Source organism: Aptenodytes patagonicus, chromosome 6 (assembly GCF_965638725.1).
Source record: "Aptenodytes patagonicus chromosome 6, bAptPat1.pri.cur, whole genome shotgun sequence".
NCBI lineage: Eukaryota > Metazoa > Chordata > Aves > Sphenisciformes > Spheniscidae > Aptenodytes > Aptenodytes patagonicus.
This window is the reverse complement of record NC_134954.1, coordinates 13,510,350-13,532,491: the sequence shown is the minus strand read 5'-3', so window position 1 is coordinate 13,532,491 and position 22,142 is coordinate 13,510,350. Positions and strand designations below refer to the sequence as shown.

Below are 22,142 nucleotides of genomic sequence, written 5' to 3'. Positions count from 1 at the left end.
GCCCCGCCGGAGGGTGCTGCCGGGCCGGGCCGAGCCGGGCCGGGCCGCGGTGCGGGAGCCCCGAGCGGTGCCGGAGCCCCGAGCGGTGCCTGCGCCGGGCCGGGGAGCAGCACGTCCAGAGACGTCACTGCTGGGGGAGGAAGAGGAGGGAGAGGGGGAGGCGGGAGGGGGGAGGGAGATGGGGAGGAAGAGGAGGAGGATGGGGAGACGGAGGGAGGAGGGAGAGGAGGAGGAGGAGGAGGAAGGGCGGGAGGAAGGCTGGGGAAGAGGAGGCAGAGGGGGATGAAGGATGAGGGAGAGGAAGGAAGGGGAGGATGGGGGGAGAGGGAGGCTGGGAGGAAGAGGAGGAGGAAGGGGAGATGAGGAGAGAGAGGAGAAGGGGGATGAAGGCAGCCAGGGAGGATGAAGGAAGAGGGGGGCTGAAGGAAGAGGAAGAGGGGGGTGGAGGAAGAGGGGGGGGGACGCTGGGGGGGGAGGTGGAGGAGGAGGATGGACGAAGGAAGAGAAGGGGGCTGAGGAGGAGGAGGAGGAGAGGAAGGCCGGGCACCGCGGAGAGCGCCGTGCCAGCACCGCGGACAGCGCCGCCCCGCCCGGCCCCGGGGCACCACCGCCCCCAGAGCCCCCAGAGCCCCCGGCCCCCCGCAAGCCCCGGGGGGGGACAAGGACCCTCCAGCAACACGGCACCCCTCAGCCCCAGGCCTGCGCACGAAAGGGGGGCTCTGGCCCTGCCCCCACACACACCCCCCCCGAGGTGCTGGTGGTGCCGGAGGGAGCACACAGCCCCTGACAGGGGGCTGGGGGTCCCACCTCCCTGGAGCTGCGTTTAGGGCAGGTGGGTGCAGGCTTCAGGGCATCACATCTGACGGCACCACAGCGACCTCCCCTGCAGGAGATCCAGGCCAGGGCTGACGCCAGGCTGAGGGGTTAACCTGCAGCCAAAGATATCTGTTCATTCTGAAACCTACTGATAGCAATTAACGCTGCGGTACCTTTTCCCTGGCACAGAGGGGCACAGGGCCAGGGCAAGCAGCGTACAGGAGCAGCCTAAGGGCCTCCCTCTTTACTCATTACATCCCAGGCAGGGGGAAGCTCCTGGCCAGTACCCCCCCACAGGCCCTGCTGGCCTTTCCCTGCCAACTGCTTCCCAGCATTAGTGCTGCCAGGGTTGCAGCTCAGACAGACCAGCCTCTAATCTGGGGAACAGCCTCCCGTTAATTATTTTGTACCCTCTGGGCCATGGCCAGGGTGACTCAGCAAGAGGCAGCCCAACACACCGAAGACCAGCCCGGCCCCGAGGGGGGCCAGCCCACCCTCACCTCCATCCCCAGCAGGGACACCCCACCTGCAAGACAAGGCGGCTCCCCTCAAAAGAGGTTGTGAGGGGAGCCCAGCTCATCTCTCCCATCTCCTGCCCCGAGGCAGAGCCCAAGCAGACGACACAGGCCCTGCCACCTCCGTGCCCGCAGGAAAAGGAACGCTTGGGGATGTTGGGTCTCTGCTCCGCAGCCAGGGTGCTGGCAGGGCTGCCCACTCCACCACAGGACACCCTGTGCCAGGCAGAGCTGGCGAGGGGGGTCCCAGGGGGCCTGGCTCTAGGCACATCTGACCCCCTTGCCACCCTCCCAGCCCCGGGGTGGGGGGTACCTACCGTCTCTGCCTTGGGGTGCCGGGGGAAGCTGGCCCCTGCCTGGGCTCTTAGGCTGGCACCCCTGTGCCAGCCCAGGCGCAAGGGACATGGGGGGGGGGGCGGCAACAGCGGCACACGGGGCATTATTTAGCAATGTTCTTTTATTTCCAGTTTTAAGGTGAAAAGATGCCTTTAAATCTTCAATTAAATACTCCATAAAGAAAAAAAAGCAAAAAAAATTATTTACAAATTCACGTGACCAGTAATTGAATCCTTGTTTTAATAATTACACGTGCGGCTCGTCACATCCGGCGCTCTATAAATACAGGGGACGCGGATGGGGGGCCGCCCCGTCGCTTGCCCAATTGTGGCCTTAAACGTTTGGGAGGAGGATGGGAACTTGGGGGGGGGAGGGGAGGGGGGAGGAGGGGACTCAGCCTGGCCCAGAGAGAAGGGGTCACCCCCCCTCCTCCCCAGCACCCTCCCCAGGTGTCAGAGCAGGAGCTGGGGGGGAATGATTTATATTTAAAATAAAAAACCATGGGGGGGTGGGGGGGTGGTGTGTCCAGGCAGTGATGGAAGAATAGAGAGAGGACAGGGGAGGGGGAGAAATCACGTTCCTGTCCCCAAACCAAATTTAATAAGTTTATATATATATAATCTCTCTATATTTCAGCAAGAAGTGGGGAGGAGGAAGAGAAGGGGGGAGAGGAGGGGAGAGATATGTCCCCATCCCGTCCCCCCTCCCCATGACACGAGTCCGGGGGTGCTCTGCCCCGTTCTCGGAGACCCGGTGTGCCTGCGCTGGGAGGGTGGAGAGGAGGGGCCCCGAGGGGACCCACCGCGACAGCTGCCTCCATCAGCATCCATTTATTATCATCGTGACAAACTAGTACAAGCCTCACAAACAGAACCGGGACAGGGGAAGGAGGGAGAGGAGGAGAACTGAAAAGAGAGAGGGGGGCTGCGGGGGGCACAGCAGGTCCCTCGGCCCCAGCATCAGCAAGTCCAGGGGGGCCGGGGGTGGGAGGGGATGGAGTTGCTCCCCAGGGTCCCCCGCTCTCTCTCCCCCCTTCCTCCTCCTCCTCCTCACGGCTGCTCAGTTGTTGTCCGACTCGTCCTCGGCTTCCCGGAGCCAGGTGAAAAAGGCCGTCACCGATTTGAGAGCCACCCCTTTGCCCTGCTGCTCAGCCGGGTCCTTGCTGGACTCCCACTTGTAGAAAGCCTCCTCCTTGATGACATCCTCGTCGTAGAGGGCGTCAAAGAACATCCGCAGAAGGTCTGGGGGGAGGACAAAGGGGGGCCCCTGCCATTCCCCAGCCACCAGCCACCCTGCTGGGGTGGGGACGTGCCTACCATCCCGCTCCTCAGCCCACCCGTCCCGCGACACTCACTAGGAGGCTGGTCCAACTTCACCACCAAGGCTTGCAGGGCATAGAGCGCCTGGAGCTCTTTCTGCTCATCCCGCAGGTACTTCTGCAGCAGCTTGGCTTGGTTGCGGATGACCACGGCATCCACGCGGTAGGGATTCTCAACTGCAGGAGATGGGGTGTGAGAGGGGGCGGCGTGGGCAGGGAGACCCCCCCGCCCCCGCTTCACCCTGGTACTCACAGACAATGGCCGAGTGGCACACAGACGTCATCAGGGCCCTGATAAACGTGTTAGACGAGACCTGCTGCTCACTCAGGTTGGCCTGGAGGAGGGAGGGTAGAGGGGCTGTGAGATGGGGAGGGAGCGAGCCAGGAGGGAGCCCCTGGACCCGTGGGCGCTGCGCTCACACCCTCACCTCAATCCAGTCATATATTCTTTGGTTGTTCGGGTTCTCCTTCAGCAGTTTGTCCATTTGCTTGCACAGCTCCTCTGAGGTCAGCTCTTTGCGGCTCGGCGTGTCCGAGCTGTCCCCCATCGTGTACTCCAATTTCTGGGGGAGCAGGCAGAGATGAGCTGCTGAAGGCAGCACAGGGGAACACCACGCTCGTGGCAGCAAGACCCCTCCAGGGTCCCCCCACGGCCCATCTCTGCCCCTCGCCACCGCTGAGCTCCCACCTGCTCTGTGACAAATTTGTTGACATCCTGGTCCTCAGGCAGGAATTCCTTCCAGCTCAGGCCCCCGTCCCGCCACAACTTGCCTGCAGTCTTCTGGCTCTGCAGGACAGACAGACAGTCAGCATCAGCACCCCATGCCCTCCATCTCCAGGGAGGGGGATACTGCGGCTTGGCCATGCCACCCCCATGACCGAGACACAGCAAGGAATGCCCCCTGCCATCCCCTCTGGTGGCAAAGGGGTTCAATCCCCGCATGCCAGCCTGCCCCCCCCACCCCCCGAGCAGGCTGCCAGTCCCTGAGGCAGCAGCCGGCAGCTACGTGAGCCCCATGCACTCACCATGCCCTTGCACAACAAGCCCAGCACCTCGACCAGCAGCGTGGTGGCCTTCCCAATGGGCACCAGGGGCTTTGTTATCTCCCTGCAGGGCACAAGAGACCCAGTTGAGGTACCTGTCCCCAGGAGGCCCCCGGGACCCCATGGCAGCCCTGCAGAGGGGCACAGCCCTCACCTGAACAGCTCGTCCATGGGAATGCCTTCCTCCTGCAGGATGGGGGTGATGAGCTCAGCCAGGTACAGCCAGATGTGTGGGATGTCGATCTCCATGTCTTCTGCGATCTCCAGGATCTCCCGTAGCCTGCAGGGCAGAGGGGGGCCATTGGGACCCAGCAGCCCCCATGCCCTCGCCTGGGAGAGACCTCGGGAGGTCTCAGTGATGAGCCACGCTCAAGGCAGGGCCGAATTCAAAGCCGGGCAAATACCAGCTCAGGGCCAGGCTGCCCCAGCCCCTCACCCTTTGTAGTACTGCTCCTTGGAGAGCGTGCCTGCCTTCACCAGCTGGCACAACAGGACCCCCATGTGCTCGCGGGAGATGGTGCTCCTCTCCAGCGTGGACTCGATGCCATTCTGCACGAAGATGTAGAGCGAGGAGGGGCTGCCCAGCTCCTGCACGCACTGCAGGGCCTCCTGCGGGGAAAAGGGGGGTCAGTACTGCCCCACGGCCAGCCCTGGCTCCCCACTTCCTCATCCAGGCACCACCGGCACCCTGCTCAAGTGCTACCGCCCAGGGAAGCAGATGGCATGTTACGGGGGCCATATGGTGCTGTGCCTGGCCACCCCCTCCTCTCACCTTCATGTCATTGATGTGCAGGTATTCCTCTATGATCGCCTTGGATTTCTTCTCCAGCTCTTCTTCCGACAGCGCGGGCTTGGGGGATGCTGCGGGAGGTGCTGGTTCTTGCTTAACTGCGAGGAGAGAGCAAGGATCAGGCACCGCCTGGGACAGGTAGAGCCCCAGGCTGCAGCCAGACCCCCAGGACACCGCTCCTCCCCAGCTCACTGGTCTCTCGGCTCCTGTCCCGTTCCTCCGTCATGCTAGCAGCCTTGCGCACGGCCTCGGGGCCGCCCTGCTTCTCCCGTTCTCGGCTCCTGTCCTCTGTCTCTTTGCTGAAGCTCCTCTTGGTGAGTGCAGACCTGTTCCTGTCTGACCGCTCCCCCCGGTCGGGACGCTCCAGGCGGTCGCTGCCCTTCTCCGAACGTGACTCCCGGTCCCCTCTGTCCCCAGCCTTCTCTGACCTGTCGCGGCTGGAGCTGCTCCTGGGTGGGAGAAGGATGAACACAGCATGAAGAGCCCATCGCCACCCTCCCTGACCCCAGACTGCAGAGCTCTGTGAGGCAAGGCTGACCCACTCCAATCCCAGCCCTTTCCAGGGCCTCTTCTAGCACTTGACCGCCCTCAGGGGAAAATACTTTTCCTTGTTTCTCCCCTGTTCCAACTCATGCCCTTTGCCTTCTGCTCTGTCCCTTGGCATGGCTCCGCAGAGCCTGGCCCCATCCTGCCCACACCTTTCCCCTGCCGCAGACTGTGGCAAGATCCCCCTTTGTTTTCCTCTTCTCCTGAACAAACCCAACTCCCTCTCCTTGGGGACCTCGTGCTCCAGCCTCCACAGGACTCCCTCCAGCCCATCAATGTCCATCTGGTACCAGGACCCCTAGACAGGACCCAGCACCCAGGTGTGGTCCCCCAAGTGCCGAACAGTGGGGAGGATGCCCAGGGTGGGGTCAGCCTTCTTTGCCGCAAGGACTCACCACCGACTCCGAGCCCTCCCAAGGCCCTATCCTGCCACAGGGGATTATTCCAGCCCAGATGCCATACGTTTGCCTACGTATTGACCGACCACTGCCCGATTCGGGGGGGTTCCTCCCTGGGCTGCAGACCAACACACGCACACGCCAAGGCAGGGCTGGCCCCTCACCTCTGCACCACACGGCGGGACTCCAGGCTCTCGGCAGGGGTCGACTGCTGGAGCGCTGAGAAGCGGTTCAAGGTGCTCGTGGCTGGTCGCCCTGAATCAGATGCTGGGTGTGAAAAGAGGGGAGTCTCAGAGTTCGGCACCTCCCCGGTACAGGAACCGCCGGGGGAAGGATCCCCTCTCCCATCCCGTCCAACGGCACCCAGCCAGCCCCATGCTGCCTACCTGAATCTGCAGGCTTCGCGCCAGACCCTCCGCTGCTGCCTTTGCCCCAGCTCAGCCGCCCGCCCGGCGCAAAGAGTTGGTTGTTGGAGTCGATGGATCCAGGCTGCAGGTGGAGAGACAGAGTCAGCTCTGAACCCCACACCGAGGAAGGATCCGGGCCAGGCAGCAGACTCAAGCTGCCCACACTGCACCCCCAGCCTCACCTTGGTGATCTTCGTTAGCCGGCTGGTGTCAATGGGCCGGTTGCCCTTGCTAATGGGCACCGTGTTCCAGCCATCATCTGCAACCAGGCTCCCGCGCCCACCTGGGCACAAGGGGGACAGACATAAGGCGCAGCCCGGCCTTGAGCGGTGCCCAGCAGGAGCAACCCACCCCTGGCAGCCTCAGGTGCCTCCGAGCCCAGGCACTCACCGCTGGAGGATGGCCCGGGGGGTCCTCTCCTCTTGTCCTTTGACATGAGCTGCTGCACTTTGATGTGTTCCCGATGCTCCTCCATCTCTGCTTCCTTGTGGATCTGGTCGATGGTTTTGGGGCCCTGGTCTCCTCGCCGCGGCACCCAGCTATTCTGCAGAGGGCAGGGAAGGAGGGAAGAGGGCACTGAGCTGGCTGAAGGACGGAGGCAGAGACATTCCCCCTTCCCAGCCATGCCACCCTCAAAGCCTCAGACCGGTCTCCTGCCTCGGCCATCACAGCTCCCCGTGTGCTGTGGCAGCTTTTGGCACAAAAGGGCTCAGTTTCCGGAGCCCCCCTGCATTAAACAGCCGCCAGTTACTGTGTGCCCACTACCACTACCATGCTAACCAAGGGCTGGGGGCTAGCATAGTGTCTCTGGGGCTGGCAACAGCTTACATACCCACCTCTCCCCTCCCGGGGATGCAGGGACTGCTGGCACTCAGAGGACACAGGCCAGCAGCCCCATGGGACCAAACAGGGGACAGAGGACAGTCCCCGGGCAATAGCAGGCCATGCACCTTACCTGTCTAAGGTCAATCACATCCTGCAGCATGAAACGGATTCGGGATGATGTCTTCTTCTCTTTGATGATCTTCTCCATCTGATTGAAGTACTGGTCCATCCTGGGCTATAGAAGGACAGAGTCACGGTCACATCCCTCCCAAAGGCAAGGGCAGGGCAGGGCAGGACAGGGCAGGGCAAGGGGTACCTTGGCCTTCTCAAAGTCCAAGTCCTTGCCAATGGTGGTAAGCAGGCGGCAAAGGCACTCAAGAGACTCCTCATCGTGGTTTTTGAGCAGCTTCACCACACAGTCATGCATGATGGCCTCCGTCAACATCTTCAGTTTGAAGAGCTCTCCGATGAACTTGATGTTGCCCAGGGATCGCCGGCGGGCCTTGTCCCGCGCCTCCTCCAGCTCGTCCTTCATGCGCGCCTTCTCCTCAGGCTGCAGGGAGGGCACAGCAGAGCAGCTCAGAGCCCAGAGGCACCCCGAGGATGCCCACACCAGCCCTCAGCCACAGCCTCCCACCCCAACTCACAGCACTGGCATCGTCCATCTCCTTCTGCCGCTTCTCAAAGATCTCATCGTCATCCTTGTCCTTCTCAAACTCCTTCTGGCAGCGGTTGAGCAGCAGCTTGCGGAAGTTCACAGTCACCGTGGGCTTGTCTGTTGTGGGCACTTTGAGCTGCAGGGAAAAGTACAACCCAGGCAAGGAGCATGAGTCACGTCTCCCCCAAAAGCTGGCCAGCTAAGGCCCAGGCACTGCTCAAACCAGGGAAAAGCTACCCTACGCCCTCATGATGCCCTGCTAAAAATCTGGACTTGTTCCTCCATCCACACGCCCCAGTTTCCCCAACCCACACGGAAGGACCTGCACCCTGCTGAGCTCAGCCGAGGCCCCCGAACAAACCCCTGCCAGCTCGGCAGGAGATCCCCCAGCTCCTGCTCACCCCCATAAGGCAACGGCACATGTTAGCATAGGCAACAGAGAAGTTTGGCTCCGAGATGGCCTTCTCGAAGACGAGGTCGATGACACCCTTGAGCCGCTCCTCCGTGTCGATGGACAACTCCATCACCTGCTTCATCAGCTGCTGGAACATCTGGGGCGTCAGCTTGTTGAGGATGCTGCGGACGCGGCGGAGCAGTTCCTGCGAGGACAGAAAGGTCAGCGAGAGCCTGGCACGTCCCCTCCCTGCCCTCCCACCGCCCGCCCCAGCTCCCACCTGCGTCTTGATGTTCTCAGGATCCTCCTCCTCGGAGGCACGCTTGCTGCTAGGTTTCCAGGCCTTCTCGGCCTTGTTCAGCTTGACATCCTCGTTGAGGGACACAGTGGCAATGATTTTGCGGGGCTCCTTCCTCTGGCTCTGCTGGGAGCGGCGGGGACCCAACCCCGAGGGCTGACACAGGAAGAAGAAACTCAGCTCTTTGCTCTGGGACCAGCCGGGCCAGCTCCCAGGGTGTCCCCATCCGCCTGCTCAGATCCTCAGCTCCATCATGGACATCAGTGGCCCAGACACAGCGGCTCGAAGGCTTGATCATCACAGAGAGGCAGAGGGGGACGGCGTGGGTGAAGTGAGGAGATACTCACCAGGCCCCGGTTGCCCATGACGGGCCGGCCAAGGTTGGCAAAGGAGGGGGTGAAGTCAGGGCTGCAGTTCATGCCGCTGAGGCGGATGGGGTCGAGCGCCCGCAGTGGGGTCTTGTTGGCCTGCGAAGGTACACAGGGCTGAGGATGCCCGGGGGCAGAGGAGCGGGACGGATCCATCCCCCAGCCTCAGTGCCGGGACAAGGAACTGGAAAGAAAGCCCCAGAGGTGCCCCCACACACTGGCCCCAGGCTCAAGGCTCGTTGCAGATGCTGCAACAGGACCCTGAGCACAGCAGGTAAGTCCCTGCCCTGCCTTGACGAGGCACAAAGAGGAGCCAGACCCCCACCTGGGCACCACCCACACTCCACCGATTTCCAGGGCCGCACCGACCTTGTCCAGCACCACGTCCGTGATCTGGGGCAGCCCTTCGGGTTTCTGCATGCTGGCAAAGATGAACTGGAAGCCCAGCAGGAACTCCCGGTCATATCGCTTCTTCTCCTCAGGGTTCAGAGGCTTCCATTGCTCTGCAGTGGGGGGGGGCAAGAGGGAGACCCTGATGTGACCTGTCCCATATCCTCCATCCCAAGCTGCGGCAGGTCTGGGCCCACCCAGGGACCAGCGAGGTAGGATGTAGACAACCACAGAGCTGCCCCAGCCTGGTACGCCATGAGCACGACGCTGCTTGCTTAGACAGAAAGCCTGATGCCACCAGCTCCCTGCCTCCTGCCAGGACCCTCGCGCTGGGGCCTCTGTCCCCCACCCCATGCCAGGCTCGGGGACAAGATGGGAGGAAAGCATGAGGTTTAGGACAGCTGGACCATGTCACCCCCACCCTCCCCACCGCTGGGTCCAGAGGTGGTGGCTCCCAGCAGAGCCAAGGCACAGCTCACCTTCCTTGTAGCGGTACTTCTGGTCGGCAGCCTTGCCCTTCTCCGGGGCCAGCTTGTCCTCCTTCTCCTCCCACGTCTCCTCCGACTCTTCCTGTGGACGGGCGGGGGCTGCGTCCTCCACTTCGCGGGCAGGGGCAGATGCGGGGGGCTTGTTCTCCGCCTCCGAGGCACTGTCACTGATCTGAGACTGCATCGGGAGGGACAAGGACAGCAGTCACCCCGCAAGCCTGGTCCTGCCCCCTCCACCACACACCCAGGCATCCGCCCCCCCTCAGATCCTCATTACCATCACGGAGCATCAGTGGCCCAGACACGATGGCACAAAGCAGAGTTCATCACAGGAGGAGACAGGACACAGGGTGACCCCAGACACCCCTGGGACACTCACCTCTTTAAAGGCATCCAGCAAATCGCCTACTGCCTCCTTCTTGTTCAGCTCCTTCATCCTTCGCTTCTTCTTTGGCACCGACACGGCGACTGGGAGCAGAGGCAGGGAGGTGAAGGACAGGAACCCTCCCATTCCCCCGCGTACCCTGACACCAGCTCCGGGGTCACCAGCGAGGCCCCAGTAACACCAGGCAAGCTTCACGATGGGGCCACAGGGAGCCACGGGGACATGGTCCTGCCACCCCAGCACAGTACCCGTCCCCAAACACGTCATGTACCCACCTGGGCATCTGCAGCCCTGTGGATCCTACACAAACCCCCACCAAGGCACCCCGCTCCCTAAGCATGCACCCCAGAATACACCCTGTACAGACGCACCTCACACCCCTCCCCATCCAGCCACTGCACCCCGATTTACCCTGTGCCTCTCCGAAGCACCCCATCCACATCTCTCTCCTAGTGCAGCGCTCCCCATCCTCCTCGGGATCCCTGCAGACACCCACACCCCTCTGCAGGGCAGCCCTTACGGGGATACACCCATACACACCTCTGCCCCCATATACGCTCCCCTCCCTGGCACCCCTATACACCACCCCATACAGAGGTGCTCCCCAGAAGCACATCTGGCCCCGGTCACCCTCCTACAGCCCCCCCTGTATCCCTGCACAGGGCGCTCCGTATGAACATGTCCCGTGTACCCATCTCCCCCATCCTCCCCCAGTACCCCTATGTAACCCCCACACTCCTGTGCAAGGTGCTTAAAAAAACAAACCAAAACAAAATGACACATCTTTGCCCCAGCACATCCCCAGGGCACCCCACTTTCCCCAAGCACCCCTATGTACTTGCATACCCCTACACTGGGTGCCCCACACAGCTACAGCCCCGCATCTCCCCTGCCACCCCTCCACCCACTGCACCTCCCTGTGCCCCCGGACGGCTGGGGACAGCCCTCAGATACAACCCCAATACACCCAACCCTACACCTCTGCATAAGGCATCACATAAAACACACCTCCTTCATGGCACCCCATTCCCCACGACTCAGGGCACCCTACACATACACCCCTCTATACCCACCCCATACTCCTGCGTACGGATGCACTCCCCAGACATCTCCCCCCATCTCACCATCCACAGGCACCTTGTTCCCCCCCCACACACCCAGGCGTCCTGGGTCACCTAACCCTATCCCCCTCTCCGATACCCTCCCCGTACCCCATGCCTAGCACTGCACCCGGGTGACCCCTCCATGTCACCCAACGCCCACCCTGGGGCACCCCACGGCCCCGTATGCCCCAGCCGAGCATTCCCAACCTTGCGCGGTCGCCTCCAAGGTCTGCGAAGGGGCAGGGGCCGGGCTCGAGCTCGAGCTCCGTTCCTGGGCCTCACCGGGGCCTTCGCTCTCCTCCTCCTCCTCCTCTGCCGGGGGGGAGGCAGGGGTGCCAGGCTGGGCCGGCTCCTCAGGCTCCGAGATGGGGCTGACATCCGACTCTGCCTGCTCCTCGCTTGGCTCCGCTTTGCTGGTGCCCTCCACCCCGTTGGGCAGGGGCAGCTCTTCAGGCTGGGTGATGGGGGAGTCCAGGGTGGGCACGGGCACTGGCGCGGGCACCAGCACCGGCTGGCACACAGGCGCCTCGGGGACCAGCTCGGGCGCCTCCTCTAAGACCCCGTTGGCCTCAGCAGCAGGCTCGGGGCAGGGCTCTTCCCGGGGCGGTGGGGGGCTGGGGGAGGCAGGTTTGGCGGGCGCTTCGGGGGCCTGCGGTACGACGGGTGGCGGCGACGGCGTGGCCGACACCGGCGGCACGGCTGGCATCGGGGGGACAACGGGCACCGGCGGCACCTCGGGGGGCACAGGCGCCTGCGGGGCGGGCTCCGGGAGGGGAATGGCGACCTCCTCCTCCTCCTCCTCCTCCTCCGCAGCCACCGTGTCCATGTCGGGTGCGGGCACGAGGGGCAGCTCCACAGTCCCTGGCACTGTAGTGATGGCGCTAAACGTCTTGTGCGGGTCGGGCGGCGCCTCGCCCAGCTCCGCTTTAGTGTCCGCGTCCACGGGGGGCTCCATTGGCACCAGCGTCACGGCCGAGAGCACCACGGGCTCCACCTCGGGGATGAGGGGAGGGGGAGGCGACGGGGACGCCGACTTGCTAGGCTCCAGGGAGACGGGCTTGCTCACCACCAGTGCGGGCTTTGGGCGGTCATCTGCAAGATGGGTGGCATTAACGGGGGGCTCTCCAATCCCCAGCTGACCCTGCATCCCCCCCCAAATCCCTCCATCTGCAAGAGCAGTAGGGACAGATGTGCCAACCCACATCACAAATGGGTGACAGGGACAACGGGGGTCGTCCAGGGGACAGCTGGGGTGAGCAGACAGCCCCCATAAACTCTCCTGGACCCAACATGGGGACACTAGTCCCCAGGTATCTAGGGAACGTGTTTGACCCCACAAGCCCCAGGTGAACCGAGGAACGGCAGGGCTGGCATCTCGCACCCCTCAGTGCCAACAACAGGGAGGCTGGCAACAGCCATGCTGGCTGGCACACCCACCCCCTGGCGCGGGCACTTACCTGGCCGGACAATAACTGCTACATGGGGAGTCTCTCCGTTGGCCTGGGGCTCCAAACTGCTTCCAGCCTGGGGGGGGGGGGGGCAAAGAGGGAGTTCAGCAGGGCCCCATGCACATCCCGCTGCCCCAGCGGGGGAGTCAGGGAGTCCCCTTACCTGTGGAGGGGTGGGGGTGGATGAGGTCCTTGCTCCAGACATGATCTCTTCAGTGATGTCTTTGCCGCCTTGGTTGGGGTCTCGTATCCGGATCTGTCCGCGGGTCAGGGTAGAGAGGGGGAAGCTGTCAGTGGGGTGGGGGACACAGCACACAGGCCACCCCCTTTCCCTGGGCCCAACACCCCTAGGACACCCCCTTGTCCAAGGGGAGAGGCAAGAGGCCCATTCAGCGCCGTGCCTGCCCTGGTCACGTGCAGCTTGGGGACTGGTGGGTGCCACCTCCCCTCCCCACGGGGCACAGCGCCCCACAGACACCAGCCTGTCCCAATGCCCAGCAGGCAGGGACAGCATGGGGCAGCCAGAGCCAGCACCATGTCCCCAGGCCAGTGCCCATCTCCAGGGGTCAGGGGATACCAAGGCATCACCACGCTGGCACAGGAGCTGCGGGGACACACCCCCACACACACACACACCCCGCCTTGGGGACAGTACAGGGGACCGGCTTCGGCACGCAAAAGTCACAGCGGGCTCCGTGCCACCCCAGGCACAGCCCATATGCCCGCAGTCTCATTGGCCCCGTGCCTGCTGTGGGTGCAGCAGGAGCCACAAGGCACCCTGCTGGGGGCTGAGTGGCGGGGACGTGTGGGTCCGGGACTCCGGTGAGGGGCATAATGCAGCCAGGTGTCTTGTTCTCCCCACCCCCAAACATGATGTGCTCCCAGGGCAGCAAGAGCAGAGCGCAAGGGGCAATGAGGCCCCTCTGCTGAGGAAACGCCAGCATCCCCCCTCCCCAGCCCAGCGGCACCCCCTGCCCCCCAGCGCAGGGCCATGCCGGCAGCCGCCCGGCTCCCCGCTATAAATAGGCCCCGCGTGAGGCCTCCGAGCGCCGGCATCTCCGGGAGCAGACAGCAGTTGGCAGCCGCGGCACCCCCGCCCCCCCCCGGGAGCCGTGACTCAGCACAACACTGCCCGCCGGGACGGCCAAGGTCGCCAGCACCCGCCACGCACCCCGGTCCCCTCACTGAGCCCCCCAGCCTGGGGGGGTACGGCCGTGCACCACCCCCCTTCCCCGGCGTCCTGCACCACATCCCATCTTGCACACGGCAGGCACGTGGGGCTGGCACCATCCCCTCCTGCATGCAAGCCCCTCCGTGCCTGGAGGCGGATTGCTCCTTACCGTCTTGCGCTCTCGTTTTGGGGGGATCGGCGGCTGCTGGCTCACAATGACCTGGGCGGTGGGGACCCCCGCCGGGAACTGCTGCACCCCCTGTGCCGGGTAATAAGCACCCGCTGGAGGAGAGGAGAGAGCGTCAGACCGGCCAACCCAGATCCTCCAAGCCCGTCCTGGGGACCCCCCCAATCCCCCAACAACAGGGGTCTGTCAGGAGCCTGGGGAGCCCGTGCCACTCTGCAGCGAACCCCCATCGCATCCGGGCCGGATCGTCCCAACCCGCCTGACAGGCCTGACCAAATTCCTTCCCCGTGAAGCAGAGCGTCCCCGCACCGCCCCCACGCCCAGCCGGGCCCCGCGGGCGCCCGCCGTGCCCACCGGCTCCATGCCACCGACGGCCCTGCCGGGACGCTCGGCCATGCCGGGTACAGGTGTCCTGGCTTCACAGGCGGCCGCCTTCCTGCCAGCGCTCTTATCTCCCCGGGGCCAGCACCAGCCCGAGGGCGGCACCAGGCAGCCCGGTCCGCACCCTCCATTCACACGCAGGCTGAGGGGCTCAGGCTCCCTGCGCAGCCCGAGCCCCGGCAAGCCCAGCCCAGAGGAGGGAGCCGTGCCGGGGGCCGGAGGCAGAGCTGGACCCCATCCAGGGCTGGCACAGCCCCTGAGAGGTGCTCCGCTCCTCCCAGGGCATCCGCAGGCATCACCCCCAGAGCGGTGCCACAGGGATGTGGGCTGCGGGGGGGGACAGGGACAGGCACAGCTGGGCCCCAGCCCCCTCTGGCTCCAGCACCTTCCTGGCTGTGCTGAGCCTGGAACTCACCCAAGGTGCTCTGGTGACTGCCCCGTCCCTGAGCCAGGGACCCCTCCCTCTGCCCAGGGGGGACACAGCAGCACCGGAGGGGCCTCACACCCCGGGATGGGCCAGGCGCGAGGGGAGGGAGGGAGACCCTGAGCTGCCCAGGCCTGGGGACCAGGAAGGCCAGCCCGTCTTGCCTGTCGAGGGGCACGCCATGCCAGGCCACCCACCCAGTCTTGTGGGCAAGGGGCATGCTGCTGCCAGCTCCCCTGGGAACAGCCACAGCCCCAAAGGGGAGGCAGGGGGCAAACCCATCCCGGGACCCCGCAGAGACACCCAGGGGATGACCCAGCACCAGGCACAAAGGAGCAGCATGCCCTGGCCTGAGTGCGGGAGCCGGCCGCTGCCGGGGGCCACCTCCCTCCTCCGAGGGGCCAGCTGGGCCCCGGGACAAGAGGGAAGGAGGACGGGCACGTACCTGGCTCAGGAGAAGCCCATCTCTGCCCCGGTTATGCTTTGCTGTTGTGCCGGGCCGGAGGCCTCGGCTCACATTTCTGTGTCTGCCGGGCCTCCCGGGACCAACCAAGCCTAAATATAGTCACAGCCCGGGTGGCCACATGCGAGCGGGGGGAAGAAGGGGGGGGCTGCTGACACCACCACTCCCCAGCGCCGGGAGAGGGCAGACACGGAGCGGCCCTAGCACCCCAGGCTCGGCTCCTTGGGGAACGGGGAGCTGAGGGGGGGTCAGCAAGCACAAAACTGCTCACCACCTTGATGGTGAGCGAGGGGGAGCAGGGGATAAAGTCTGCCCCGGCCCTCCGCCAGAAGAGTTAAACATTAAACGGCCCCGATTTGGAAAAGGGCGGGGGGTGGATGGACCGGTGGGACACGATGCGCAGCCCTCAGTGCTGCTGGGAGACGGGCAACACCTCCTGCCCCCGAAAACAGCCTGTAATGGAGTCACAGAGATGGCTCCAGCGAGCTGGCAAAGGCAGAGGGGTCTGTCTCAGCTCCTGAGCACAGGGGGCTGCAGGGAGGCCAGAGGCAGGGGAGCAAAAAAAGGGGGGAGTGCTGGGGCTGGAAGAGCACCAGGGAGCAGAGCAACCCCTCTCCCCATCTGTACCGTAAGTCCCGAACTCTGTGGGGCTGGCTCCAGGGTAAAAACTAGGGGCGCCAGGCTGGACCGGGTACTGTTGGGTTGGGACGACGTACGTGGAGCGACCCTGCAGTGGGGGAGAAGAAGAAAGGTCAATTACCTCCTCTGCAGGGCACGGATGTACCCCCAAACCACTGACATACCCCCAAAACCTGCCTGTGAACCAGCTGGGCGCCAGGGCAGGGAGCAGGGCGCAGGCAAAGTGGGCACCAGACGCCTCGGGGGGCTGCCAGGGAGGGGGACCAGTGCTGCCTGCTGCCTCTCTACAGAGCCAGGCAACACCCCGCTCAAATCAGTGGGTGCTCAGAGAGCCTGGGGGACCTCTTCCACCCTCCCAAAACAGACCTGGGCTCCAACCCCGGGCAACAACCCCCACCGGTGCCCACCCCAGCCCCCTCCCACAGAGCCCAGGGCACAGCCCTCACCTGTCCGGGAATGTAATAGGCTCCTTGGGAAGGTGTGTAGGATATCTGGGAGGGTATCATCATCACCTGGGAAGCGGCCGAATACACATGGGCAGGGGGGCCGGGCCGGGCCGTCGTGTTACTCTGCACGCGGGACGCGCTGGCGGGAGGCTGCGCCCTGTTCTGGTAGAAATGCTTGGGGAGAGACGGGGCACGGCATCAGGTGGAGCACCAGCACCCCCACCTGGCACCGACGGACACAGGGGGGAGACACACCCCACACACACACACACACACACCCCCCCCACCAGGATGCAGCCCCCCGCCGCGCTCCCCGGAGCTGCCCCCCACCCCAGCACCGTCCTGTCCCCACACACCTGCGGGGCGGCCGCCTGGGTCCACCCAACCCAGCTCATGCCCGGTGCGGCCCCCTCCCAGCCCGACGGGGGCCGGCAGCTCCAGCGCCCGGAGCCGGCCACGGCCGCACGCAGCTCAGCGGCGGCAGGTCCCGGCGTGCTTCGCACCGGTTCCCGGCGCTCGCATTGAATGCTGGGACCTGTAGTCCCACCGTGCCAAGCCACGCCAGAGCCGGACAGCCAGGGCGTGTGGAGCCAGCTATTCCCCCGCCAGGCCCATGCTGTTCATCCTGACCCAGCTTCTTTGCTGGGCAAGAGCATCCCCAGGAGCAGCAGCTCAAGCCCAGCAGCAAGTGGGCAAGGAAGGGTCCGCGTACGCACCCCGGGGCAAGGAGAAAGCATTACCTGAAGAGACCTGAATCCTCCCTGTTAGCAAGCGCACGCGTACAGAGGGAAAAGGAGAAAGAGAGAGACCGGAGTTACCCGCACTGGGACAGGGCTTGGATGCAGGGTGGCTGGCAGAGGAGGGGAGAGGAGGCTGGGGAGCCCTTTGCCTAGTGCCTACATCCCAAATCCACTGGGGTCCCCTGTAGAGACCCCCCAAGGGGCAGGGAAGGGTTTGTGGAGCTCCCAGCTGGCACAGCCAAGGACATCACCAGATCTGTCCCCAGCAGCTCCTCCACACAAGAGGGCTGATGGAGGCCCAGAGCCTTGCACGGCACCGCAGGGCCTTGGGAGACCCCCACAAAGTGGGGAGGAAGAGGAAAAGGAGGATGAGGAAGGGTGCAGGCAGAAGCAGCAGCCTGGGCCAGGGTTAGCACAGGCACAGCCACATGCTGCAGGCTTCATGCAAGGAGGAAACTGGGGAGACACTGCAGGGAAAGCCCCCCGAAGTCAAGCGGGTGTCCCCCACTTTCCCCAGACCAGCCCGTCCCCCAACTCTGGGGTCCCCAGGTGCTCCCCGGCCCCTTCATGCCCAGGGTGGGTGTTTCTGTGCAGTGTCAGGGCAGGGTGCTCGGCATGCGGGGTGGGGGAAGCGGGTTAGTACCTGCTGGTGAATAGCCCGAGGCCCTGCTGGAAACTGAGAGAGGAGGAGAGGGAGGTTTGGGGCAGGGGAGGAAGGAGAGAAGAGCAGTCACTCGGTGGGCACCCCTGGCCAGAGGAGTCTGCCCCCCCACCCCAGGGATGGGAGGTCCCCAGGCAGCAGTCGTGGTCCGGATCGCGGGCACGCTTCCCCTCGCAGGCGCACGCCGGCCCCGGGGGGAACCACAGGGCTCCTCGCACCCCCGAGCACTGTGGCAGTGGGGGCTACCCAGCCAGGAGGCAGAAAGCTGCTGGATCCCCCCCACATCGCTCCCTCCAACCTGGGGCAAAGCCCTTACCTGGCGCGGCTGAGAAGGCGTATTCATTTGTGAGGTCGGTGCCGGGTTAAAAACCACAGGTGCCGTCTGACCAGGTGGGAACGTCGGCTGGAGGGAGGCAGGGAGGGAAGGAGATGGTACCGCCGCCCCCGGCACAAACCGGGGAGGCAAAGCTGGGTCCCCCCCACCCCGAAGGGGCTGGTTACCTGCGGCAGTCCGGGAGAAGGGGCAGGGTGCGGGGCTGTCGGGGCTCCTCCTGTGGGCTGTGGAGCTTTGTTCATTTCATGGGGTTGTGCATAAGGATCCCCTCGCTATCTGCGGGGACAGGGACAGCAGGCGTAAGCCGGAGGCGGGCAGCACCCCGGCCATCCGTCTCCTGTCCACATCAGCCCCGAAAACGAGGCATCTCCAGCCCCTCAGCGTAAAGCCAGACACCAGCCGTGCCCCACGGACAGCATCACGCCAGGGCACAGACCACCAGCCACCCCCTCCTGCCCCACTGGGGCACACGGAGAGGGCGAGCACTGCCAGGCCGCCCAGCCCAGGCAGGTCCCCATGCCCTGCGGAGCAAAGCCCCGCATCCTGCCCTAAACTCAGCCATGCCCACCATCAGGACTGACACCCCCCGAGGTGACCCCGCAGAGCCCAGCCAGGCTCCCCACACAAGCAGACACCGATGCCCGTGACCTGCCACCAGCACCCAGGCCACCGCCAACTCCGGGGGGCTGGGTGGGCCGGCGGCACCCCGGCGTCAGCCGTGCCCGGCTCCACCCCAGCTGACCTACTAAGCGCTTCCCCCGGCCGGCCAAACCTGTTCCTGCCGGTGGCGCCGGGTCCCTGGCGTACACCGCAAACGCCTACCGGGGAGGGCAGGGAGCAGCTCCCGCGTCCCCCCACGCCACCGACGCTCCTGCCCGCTGCCCTGCCTGGGGGAGCCCGCAACCCCCGCCATCCAGGCGGCCCGGGCACCCTCCCGGCTGTCCCAGGAGAGACTTGGCAGCCGGTGCCGCTCTCCCCGCCCCAGTGCAAAGGCCGCCGGGGCAGGAAGGAGAGGTGGTGCCCCCACCCCGCACCCTGCCGGGGGTCCCCCACACCCCGTGGCACCCGGCGAGCCCGCTGCCGGCCGGGGCACCCAAGGGAGCAGCCGCGGTGCCTCCTGTAACCTGACGCCCGGCCGCGTCAGCACCGCCGGCCCCCAGCCCTGCTGCGGGGCACTGCCAGGCACGTCCCATCGACGCCAGGCCACGCCGGCACCCCCGGGCCACAGGGTGCCCTGACTCCCCCAGGGCTGTACCCTGGCGTGGGGGGGGGGGGGGGTGCCACCCCATCACGGGGGTCCCTCCCCCAGTCACAATCGCAGGGGAGATGGGTCCTGCCAGGGTTTCAGGAGGCGGCAGGGGCTGGGCTGAACCCCCCGGCCCCCTACTCACCAGGGCACCGACCACCCGGCACGCCTGCCCTGCCCAGCCCTGGGATGCGGCGGCCTGCGCCGTCTTAGCTCGGCCTTGGCACCAGTCACTCCAAAAACAGAGGGGGGGGGAGGGGGTGTCACACAGGGGAGGGGACGCCTGGGGACAGCCCCAGCGCGGGCAGACCCGGCCTCCCCGGCCCCCAACCACCGGCACAACCGGGAGCGAGCGGGATACTCACCCCCCCGCGGGAAAAACCTGGGCCGGCTGAGCGGGCCTGCAGAGACCGTTCATCCGACTGACTTGGAGAGAGGAGGGAGGGGGAAGAGAGAGATCAGCCCGGGCCCCGCCGGGGGGGAGCCCAGCCCGGGTCCCGCACTGCCCCCTCCCCGGCCGGCCCGGCGGTGCCCGGGGAGAGGCAGGTCCCATCCCGGGGGGGGGGGGAAGGGGAACCGCCGGGGGGTTTTGCAACAGGAGGAGCCGCCGCGGCCACCGCCTCCCCCGCGGCGGGAGAGGCCGGGGCCCGCGGCCTGCGCTGGGCCCGCAGCCGGGACGGGGGGTCCCTGCCCGAGGCCGGGCCCTGGCTGGGGGGGGGGGGGGGGGGGGGGGGCGCCGGGGCAGCCAGGCCACGGCCGAGAGGGGGACCGGGGGGGAGGAAGACAGGGCTCCGCAGCGGCGGGGGCTGAGTCGCCGGGCGCCCGGGGGGGAAAACAAGGCGGGGGTCCCCGGCGGCGGGGCCGGGCCAGGCCGCGGCGCCGGCCCGGGAGCAGCCGGCCCCGCCGGGCCCGAGCCCGGCCTCGCCCCCAGGCCGAGGCGGCGGCCCGGCCGGCTGGCGCTGCCGGCTCCGTCCCGGGACGGCGGGTAGGCCCGAGGCGCCGGCACCGTCTTGGCGGCGGGAGGGATACGCGGGCGGAGGCCGCGGGGGGGCCGGGGCGGCGGGGCGCGGCGCGGGGCCCGGTGCGGCATCCGGCGGCCCCGCTCCCCCCCGCGGCGGCGGCGGCCTCTGCCAAGGACACGTGTCACTGCCGGCCGCCGCCATGGCCCGCGGCCCCACCGGCACCGGCACCGGCGCGGCGGGGCGGGGGCGGCGGGGCACGCGCCACGTGCGGCGGCGGGCCTAGGCGGGCGCGGCGGCGGGAGCACGTGCGCGGCGGCGGGGCGCACCGGCCGGCACGTGGGCGCGGAGCGGCGCCGCGCGGGACCGCCGGGCCGGCGGGGCCGGGCCGGGCCGGGGCCGGCGGGGAGCGGAGCGGGACGGGGCAGGGCAGGGGAGGGGAGGGGGCCGGCGGCGGCGGGGCGGCGCCCACGTGGTGGTGGTGGTGGCGGCGGCGGCGCGGCGGGGCCCGGCGGCGCGAGACCCGGGGCAGCGGCGCGCGGCCCGGTACCGGTACCCCCCTCCCCCCCCCCGCGGCGCGCGCCCGCCCCGCCCCCGCCCGTTACCTTCAGTCTCCTTCAGCGCGCGCGGCCCGACGCAGCCGCAGCGCAGCGCAGCACGACCATTTCCGGAGCCGCGCCGCGCGCAGGGGCGGGGCCGGGCGCCGCCGCGGGGGAGGGGCGCGCGGGGGCGGGGCGCCGGCCGCCGCGCCCGAAGCCGCTCCGGGCGCCGCCCGCGGCACGTGATGCCGGCCCCGCGCCCCTGCCGCCGCTGTCACGTGGCGGGGAGGGGTCTCCGCTCGCCCCGGCGGAGGGGTGGGGCGGGGAACGCCCCTCCCACGCCACGCCTCCCGGCTGGCCACGCCCACCGCTCCGGCCCTCCCCCCGCACACCCCGTGCGGGAGCACGCGGCGCGCCGCCGCGCCCGGCACCCCCCGGCACCCGCACCGGCACCCCTCGGCACCGCCACCCGCCCGGGACCGGCGACCATCCGGGGCCGGCACCGCTCCGACCTGCACCCGCCCAGGATCCATCCGGCGTCGGCACCCACGCAGCGCCGCCCGGGACCCGCACCCGCCTGCACCGGCACGTCCCGAGACCAGCACCCCCCCGGGACCTGCACCCGTTGGTATCTGCATTCACCCGGGACCCGCACCCCTCCAGCGCCCAGCAGCTGCACCTACGCGGGACCCACTCAGCACCTCGCACCCGCGGGGGACGTGGCCCCCACCCTGCACCCCACGGGACACGGCACCTTGCCCCTATCCAGCACCCATCCCGCTCCCCTTGGGACCCAGTACCCCACGCCCATCCCAACCCCCCCAGGAACCAGCCTCCACCCAGCACCCTGCGCCTGGGCACAGCGCCTGCACCCACCCAGCCATGGCACCCCGCACCCATCCAGACACAGCCTCCCACGGCCACCCAGCTGGGGCAGGGCAGGGCACAGACTCCACCGGTTTTGGAAACAGGACAGGGTTCTCCTCTTTCCTAAAAATACTTCCCCCGTGGCCTCCACCCTGTCCCAAGACCGATTTTAACTCTGATCCCGGCTCCGGCGCAGCACGGAATGCCGGCAGAGCCCACCACACCCCGGGGGGCAGCTGAAGCCAGGGAGTCACCACCCAAGACCACCCCCCCCCCCCCCCCCCAGGAGAGCAGTCCCAGCCGGGGATAGGCAGTGCTGCGCCGAGGCGGGGAGGGGAGCTGCACACTGCCGGCACACCCCGCCGTGCCAGGCACACACCCCCGGGGTGCCACAGGAGCACGGCCAGGTGCAGGGTGGGGAGGAGCGGGAGCCAGACCCGTGGGGGAGCAGGAGCACACGTGGCACCCCACGGCTCTGTGTTCACCCCCTGCTTCTCGGGGTCTGCACTGTGCCCGGCCCCCACGGACAGCAGGTGCCCTCGAGGGGATCGGAGCCCA

The 22,142-nt window shown here is 66.8% G+C and overlaps 1 protein-coding gene and 2 non-coding genes across 15 annotated transcripts; all 3 read right to left on the bottom strand.

Moving 5' to 3' along the window:
• Nucleotides 1–1,770: 1,770 nt before the first annotated feature.
• On the bottom strand, nucleotides 1,771–20,842 carry EIF4G1 (eukaryotic translation initiation factor 4 gamma 1). Of its 13 annotated transcripts, none has more exons than XM_076341248.1 (35): nucleotides 20,784–20,842; nucleotides 19,585–19,645; nucleotides 18,141–18,249; nucleotides 17,956–18,042; nucleotides 17,622–17,654; nucleotides 16,979–16,999; nucleotides 16,239–16,412; nucleotides 15,781–15,880; nucleotides 13,868–13,980; nucleotides 12,691–12,783; nucleotides 12,537–12,603; nucleotides 11,287–12,171; nucleotides 9,971–10,059; nucleotides 9,583–9,769; nucleotides 9,083–9,216; nucleotides 8,693–8,830; nucleotides 8,328–8,501; nucleotides 8,055–8,252; nucleotides 7,643–7,789; nucleotides 7,312–7,548; nucleotides 7,126–7,230; nucleotides 6,561–6,714; nucleotides 6,353–6,453; nucleotides 6,150–6,252; nucleotides 5,928–6,030; nucleotides 5,012–5,268; nucleotides 4,802–4,917; nucleotides 4,466–4,638; nucleotides 4,184–4,309; nucleotides 4,012–4,093; nucleotides 3,674–3,772; nucleotides 3,414–3,548; nucleotides 3,239–3,320; nucleotides 3,022–3,162; nucleotides 1,771–2,908 (listed from the first exon to the last, which is right to left on the bottom strand). In XM_076341248.1, exons 3-35 carry the CDS (start codon nucleotides 18,213–18,215, stop codon nucleotides 2,727–2,729), a joined length of 4,911 nt encoding a protein of 1,636 aa, XP_076197363.1. In that variant the 5' UTR covers nucleotides 18,216–18,249; nucleotides 19,585–19,645; nucleotides 20,784–20,842; the 3' UTR covers nucleotides 1,771–2,726. The 13 variants fall into 13 exon arrangements, with proteins under 13 accessions (XP_076197363.1, XP_076197368.1, XP_076197369.1 ...); XM_076341253.1 differs by having other exon boundaries at nucleotides 5,928–6,018; XM_076341254.1 differs by having other exon boundaries at nucleotides 8,693–8,812.
• On the bottom strand, nucleotides 8,576–8,648 carry LOC143162651 (small nucleolar RNA SNORD66). The gene has a single exon (XR_012995742.1). It is a non-coding gene; the product is annotated as a small nucleolar RNA SNORD66 (small nucleolar RNA).
• On the bottom strand, nucleotides 9,850–9,926 carry LOC143162650 (small nucleolar RNA SNORD66). The gene has a single exon (XR_012995741.1). It is a non-coding gene; the product is annotated as a small nucleolar RNA SNORD66 (small nucleolar RNA).
• Nucleotides 20,843–22,142: the final 1,300 nt, after the last annotated feature.

What these genes read in the sequence shown, in the direction of transcription:
- EIF4G1 (XM_076341248.1), bottom strand. Translation starts at nt 18,215, where the DNA reads ATGAACAAAGCTCCACAGCCCACAGGAGGAGCCCCGACAGCCCCGCAC. An exon ending in CTCGGGCTATTCACCAGCAG is followed by an intron (nt 17,000 to 17,621) that starts GTACTAACCCGC and finishes GCTTGCTAACAG; the next exon opens with GGAGGATTCAGGTCTCTTCA. An exon ending in AGATGGACGATGCCAGTGCT is followed by an intron (nt 7,549 to 7,642) that starts GTGAGTTGGGGT and finishes CCCTCCCTGCAG; the next exon opens with CCTGAGGAGAAGGCGCGCAT.